Below are 6,945 nucleotides of genomic sequence, written 5' to 3' on the forward strand. Positions count from 1 at the left end.
GGCAAAGTGGTTGTGCTCATATGGATACCATAGAGGCACGAATATATTAATCATGCTGAATTGATTTAATTCTCCTTATTCACAAAAGTTTTATGCATACAGAGGTAATATTCTAAACAAATGATTAATTTGAATTAGCATGGATCATTGGTTGATTCTTTTTCTGCTATACTCTCATGTTTAATTTTTCTATGAAACCCAAAAGATATTAGGCACATGGTCAACTGAGTACCCCTCCGATCGTTCGAGAAGCCTTTATATAGGCAACCACGAGTAGCCGCCGAGTTTTCATCTTAAGCTTATTTTTTCTAAAATAAAACCGGTGCTTTGTCTCGTTCAAGACTATTTTCGATTCCATATTCACAAAAGTTTTATGCATTGAGAAGTAATATTCTAAACAAATAATTAATTTGAATTTGCATGAATCATGGTTGATTCTTTTTCCATTGTACTCTCATGTTTAATTTTTCTATGAAACCCAAAAGATATTAGGCATATGGTCAACTGAGTACTCCTTCAGTCATTCAGGAAGCCTTTGTATAGACAACCACGAGTAGCCGTCGAATTTTCTTCTTAAACTTGTTTTTCCTAAAAAACAACCCCGGTGCTTTATCTCATTCAAGACTATTTTCAATTTTTGTCTTAGTTTGAATCCTTCTCATTCATCATGTCTAGATAAATATTTTTAAATTTATGCAAGATTATTTCTTCCCTTATAGCTTTGATTATTATTACCTTAGATGTCAATGTTTCCTAATTTTTAATATATTTTTTTGAATCAAGAAGTTATAAAAGATTACTTTTGATATTCATATATAAATCGATTCAATAGCTTGCTGCGTCATTTACCCATAACGAAAACAAAATAAGTTATTGTTATAGAATAAAAAAACTTTTCTTAACAACTATATATAAAAATCAGATAATATTGATCGAAAATCAAAGCCAACAAGCATACTCAAGTATTATTCTGTCAGACTCAAATATCATCCCAGTCCATGGGTCAAAACACAGGTTATATATTGCTTTTAGTATAATAATAATTATTAGTTTTTGAATAATAATAATATTCATAAAATACCTATTTAATTTAACGTGTTTTTAGTTTTTCAGAAATATAAGGAAAAATAATCTATTGAGTCGTTTCAAATATTTAGAAGAATTAAAAAGACAAGGCCTATTTAGTTTAAAGCTATTTGTTTTAGAAAAATTAATTAAATTTTCTGATTCAGCTATCAATTTATTTGAAAAAAAAAACTTTTCGAACTGATATATATATATATTTTAAAAAAGTTAAATTGCAAAATTCTAATGAATCTAATGAATTTTCTAATGCAACAGGAAAAATGAATTAAGTTCTCTAATTTAAATAAATAAATTGACTAGTTATTCGCTTTTTCAATTGGTCACCGATATTATAAATGACGGTATATTTTGCTCCAATTCTTTTAACATTCTGCTTCAATTTAAATACTTTCTCTCAGAGATTTGACTTTGATAGTGGATCACGTGTTTGGATTGCCCTCTCCTGTCCATTTTTTTGCATGTACCCCGTGCGCCTTTCTCAATTTTTGTTTTTTTGTTTTTATTTTTCTAATGAAAATGGTCTAAACCTCGTGCGCTTACTCGCGCCTAATGAATCTCGTGCGCCTACTTGGTCTTCAGACTTCAAACATCAAATACGACGGCTGCCTGAATTCTTTTCGTCGGCCATTTTAGTTGAATCTCCCTTCTATTCGACGAAGTTGGTCAAAATGCGAACTTAGACTTTGAATCCAATTAATCGATTATAGTTGGGCCATAGTTTCTAGAATTTAAAAGAAGCTCGTCGATGGTAAATCTTAATTATATTAATTCGGAGTACTAAGCAATCGTGCATCTTTTGCATGATTCTCCATCCATAAACTTGACAAAGAATTAAAGCTGTAGATAAGTTCGTGATAATGGCGATTGGCTATCTCTCTGCCGTCGTCGTTCTAACTCTCTTGGTCATTCCAGATCACTGTCACGCCAAGGATATTCTCACCGCCGGCGATTCACTCCCCGACGGGCAGACGTTAATCTCCGCCGGCGAGACCTTCGAGCTGGGCTTTTTCAGCCCCGGCAGGTCCACCAACCGTTACGTAGGAATCTGGTACTACAATTTCTCCACCAGAACCGTCCTCTGGGTCGCCAACCGCCAGGACCCCGTCAGAGATGAATCGGGGAGACTCGGCATTGCTGACGACGGCAACCTCGTCGTCCTCGACGGAAACCAGAACGTCTTATGGTCGACTGGCTTGCCCCCTCTCTCCTCCAACTCCTCTTCGACGACGACGGTACAGTTGTTGGAAAATGGCAACTTGATGGTCAACGATTCTGGCGGCGTCGCGCGGTGGGAGAGCTTTGAGAACCCCACCGACACGTACCTGCCCGGCATGAGGATCGGCCTCGACCTGCGAACCAACGTGAACCAGCTGTTGCGGTCGTGGAAGAGCGAGGACGATCCGGCAGCCGGGAACTTCTCGATGGGGGTGGACCCGCGTCGGTCGACGCAGATCTTCATATGGGAGGGCACCGGACCGGGTGTTCCACGGTGGCGGTCCGGGCGGTGGAACGGCCAGGTCTTCACCGGAATCGTAGACATGATTTCCACTTACCTATACGGCTTCCGGCTGAGCGACTTCCTTCAGGAGCAGAAGATGTACTTCTACTACAACGCCAACGACAGTTTGCATCGCTACGTGCTGAAATGGAACGGAACCGTGGAGCACTTGATACGGCAAGATGACACCGGCGTGTGGTCCAGGTACTGGGAGGCGCCGACCACGGAGTGCGAGACGTACAACAAGTGCGGCCGCTACGGGAGCTGCTCCGACGAGAACACGCCGATATGCAGTTGCCTCAGAGGCTTCGTGCCGGCGGTAGCGGAGGAATGGAAGAGAGGCAACTGGAGCAGTGGGTGCGTGAGGAGGAGGGCACTGCTATGCGAAAGCGACGGCAGCGGTAACCAAGGAGAGGACGATGGGTTTTGGAAGATTGAGAGGGTAAAGCTGCCGGACTCGTCGGATTGGGACAACAACGCGAATGATGAAGATGGATGCCGCACCGCCTGCTCGAGGAATTGCTCGTGCAGGGCCTTTGCATATGTGGATGGAATAGGATGCCTTGCGTGGGGTGTGGATTTGGTGGACATACAGATTTTCTCCAGTGGCGGTAACAACATGTACCTCCGGCTTGCCTCCTCCGAGCTCGGTGAGTCGTCGTCATTAATCAACCCTCTATGCCTTTATTCTTCTCCATTAATTTAAGTCTCTTGCAATTGATCATGTATCATCATTAACTTTTCTTTTCAGACAGAACAGCGAAGGTACCGACTTTTGCAATAGCGTTAATTGTTTTAGCTGCCATCTTAACAATCGGATGCATCTTCTATGTTTTGCTCAAATACAGGAACAAAATAAGCGGTAGGCACAAACAGGGAGATTACAGCATTATGATAATGCTTTGCATATTAACCTCGATCGTACTAATTAGCGAGAGCAATATATACATTCTGCGTGCAGCTGTATTATTAAGGTCTCGTCCAGCAGCCACGGCAACCGTACCATTTGATCTGGGCAATGACGACGGCAATCGGAAACAACAAGTTACGCGATCTTTTCACATTCTTGACGAATCCAAGGATAAACAATGCGAGGAGCTGCCTGTCTTGAGTTTTGAATCCATCATTACTTCCACTTCCAATTTTTCCAAGGCAAATTTGCTTGGGGTTGGTGGATTTGGCCCTGTTTACAAGGTAAGAACTAAGAATCCAGAAAGGAACGATATTGTTTGAAGAGCTTCATATATCGAATGAATGATTCTGGTGAATTGCTGCTTCTGTAGGGTATATTACCTGGTGGCCAAGAGGTAGCCGTAAAGAGATTGTCGAGGAATTCAGGGCAAGGCCATGATGAATTCAAGAATGAGATTATTCTTATTGCCCAACTACAGCATAGAAACCTCGTCAGGATCTTGGGTTGTTGCATTCAAGGGGAGGAGAAGATACTCGTCTATGAATACATGCCCAATCGAAGCTTGGACGTCATACTTTTTGGTAGGTACTCCTACCCTTCTCCTCAGCTGTTCAACTATAAGTCCACATGAATGCAGAAACGATTCCCTTTACAGATCCAAAAAGGAAGAGATTACTAGACTGGAATTCAAGGTACAACATAATCGAAGGTGTTGCTCGAGGCCTCCTCTATCTGCACAGGGACTCAAGATTACGAATCATACATCGTGATCTAAAGGCTAGCAATATATTGTTGGATAGTGAAATGAGCCCAAAGATTTCGGACTTCGGCATGGCAAGAATGTTCGGAACGGATGAGAAGGAAACCAACACACAGCGAGTGGTGGGAACATTGTAAGCATTATTATATCTGATTTCCACCCAATAAATTATAAATTACGATAAACTTGTGATACTTATATTTATTTGTTGATGAAACAGTGGTTACATGTCTCCGGAATATGCAATGCAAGGAGTGTTTTCTGTTAAATCTGATGTTTATAGTTTCGGTGTGCTACTTCTTGAGATTATTTGCGGAATGAAAAATAGCTCTTTTATGCATCAAAAATCTTCTCTAAACCTCTTAGGCTATGTAAGTAACTTGAGTTTGAATTAGTTAATAATATTGTCATGGAAGCATTTATATGTGTTTGCTCAAGTTGAAACCTTGAATTTGCAGGCTTGGAAGTCGTGGAACGAGGATAATGTGATGGAGTTTGTGGATCCAACAATTAGGGATTCCTGCTCACTGACGCAAGTATCAAAGTGTGTAAATGTGGGACTGTTGTGTGTGCAGGATCGAGCAAATGATAGGCCAACAATGTCGTCCGTCATGGTAATGCTCGAGGGTGGAGCAGCAGCTATTTCACAGCCAAGAAGACCCACTTTTGTTGCGGACATAGGGGGTGACACTGAATCATCTACAGACAAACTCATAGGCATTTCTTCTAATAATTCTATAACTCAACTCATTGGGAGATGAATGTTAATAACTATCAGATACATTAGGAAATTTTGTACATCTATGGAAAACTTTTGTTGATTATAAAGTTGTCTAATTGATTTAACTATGGCGGTTGATACGGGATGTAACAAGTGTTAGTATTAGCTCTAAGAGCCAATTATGAGATGATTAGACTTATTGGATTATTGAGTTAATGATTAATCCAATATAATAATCCAATCCATTAAGAGACAAATAAAGAGACATTTAATCTGAATTAGATTTGACTTACACACAATTGGATCTAATTATTAGATTGAATCTAATTCGAATAAGATTCATGGAATCAATTGAGATTGATAAGCTTCAATAAGTGAGATTCATTGGGTGAACTTGAATTCACCAAGGAAGAGGAAAGGTCTTTTACATGATTTGATCATGTAAAATAAGAAGACTAAAAGACCCTTTATAGATGATGAAAAACCTCTTCATGAAAGATGATTAAGATCAATTCATGAAGGAAGATCAAAAGACACAAGAGAGTTAATGTCCATTAATAAAGTATAGTGGATCATTAATCAAAAGAAGACCAAAAGCTAAATGACCTTTGGTATTCCTTGGATGAGTATAAAATGTTTGTCTCATTCATTTTCATGAAGAGAATTGGTCTTCTCCTTCTTCCTCCTCTTCTTCCTCTTGGCCGATCCTTCCTCATGGGCGAATCATCTTGTGTGGCTAGCATCACAAAGTTGGTTCTGTAGGGGATCGGTGGCCGGTTTAAAGGGGGTTGGATAGACGACACCCCTAAATACTCGCTTCCTACACTTGTTAGTTTGCGCAGCAGAAATACAAACTAATATGAATACAAAGAAAACTAAAGACAAGAAAGAAATCAAACCAAGCTACACGATCATTTAATATGGTTTAGAGATTGCTTGCTCCTACTCCACAGCGTGTCCTTGAGGTGGACGATCCCTATCCGTCGATGGATTAGCCCCCGGCAAACTCCGACTATCTCAAGTCGCTCCTTGTAGGTGGAGAAACCTCACCACAACACCAACCAAGACTCTTGAGACTATTAGACTACTAATTAGGGTTTACCACCACTAATTTCGTCAACTATAACCAAGCTCCCAAGGCTTGTTTATATAGGCCACGGGTTGAAAACTCCACCTACCAGTCGACTGCTAAAACCATCAGTCGACTGCCCTTTTGTGGAAATTTGACCGTTACATCCCAACGGCTCGATATCAGTCGACTGGTAAAAGTACCAGTCGACTGCTCTACACTGGTCGAGCGAACAAAAGCATTTTGTTCGCTCACAGTCGACTACCCAGTTGCCTACACTAGTCGACTGATGAAACCACCAGTAGACTGGTACCCGAGTACAATCTCTCAACACTCGGACCCTCACCCTTACGACTCATTTGATGCTTCCTTCGCAGCCACGAACTCTTGCCTTCAAGCCTACTTCCTTTGGCTCTCGTCCCTCGGATGCATTCAAGCGCGCGGCTCGTCCCCAATGCCACCCTTCACGTATGCCTCAAAGTCGCTTCCCTCGACCCTTATCCTTGCTGCCTTGTCCATGGTCCCTCAGATGCTCCATCCTTCACCGAACCCGAAGTCATCAACTTGAGTCAAATGTGTATCCTGCAAACCTGCATACTCACATACACATATCAAATAACAGGGGTGAACTTAACTTAAACCCTTTGCCTAAACACCAAAACACATGGTCGCACGAACCATTGGGATTGCTCTAACAATCTCCCCATTTTTGATTTGTGACAATACGTTTAAGCTAGGGAAAACAGATAGAAAATAAACATGCTAAAAACAATGGACTTACGATGCCAATGCTACACACTTGGACTTACACTGCCAAATGGACTTACGTTGCTATGGCTACACACTTGGACTTACACTACCGAATGGACTTACATTGCCAAGGCTACACCCTTGGACT

General features: G+C 41.0%; 1 protein-coding gene across 1 annotated transcript; it reads left to right on the forward strand.

Annotated features, from left to right (window-relative positions):
- The first annotated feature begins 1,871 nt into the window (after positions 1-1,871).
- On the forward strand, positions 1,872-5,126 carry LOC121984354 (G-type lectin S-receptor-like serine/threonine-protein kinase B120). The gene is made up of 7 exons (XM_042537244.1): positions 1,872-3,234; positions 3,336-3,446; positions 3,546-3,778; positions 3,868-4,078; positions 4,153-4,390; positions 4,478-4,628; positions 4,716-5,126. Exons 1-7 carry the CDS (start codon positions 1,944-1,946, stop codon positions 5,016-5,018), a joined length of 2,538 nt encoding a protein of 845 aa, XP_042393178.1. The 5' UTR covers positions 1,872-1,943; the 3' UTR covers positions 5,019-5,126.
- The last annotated feature ends 1,819 nt before the right edge of the window (positions 5,127-6,945 follow it).

The sequence above is a fragment of the Zingiber officinale genome, chromosome 5B (assembly GCF_018446385.1).
Source record: "Zingiber officinale cultivar Zhangliang chromosome 5B, Zo_v1.1, whole genome shotgun sequence".
NCBI lineage: Eukaryota > Viridiplantae > Streptophyta > Magnoliopsida > Zingiberales > Zingiberaceae > Zingiber > Zingiber officinale.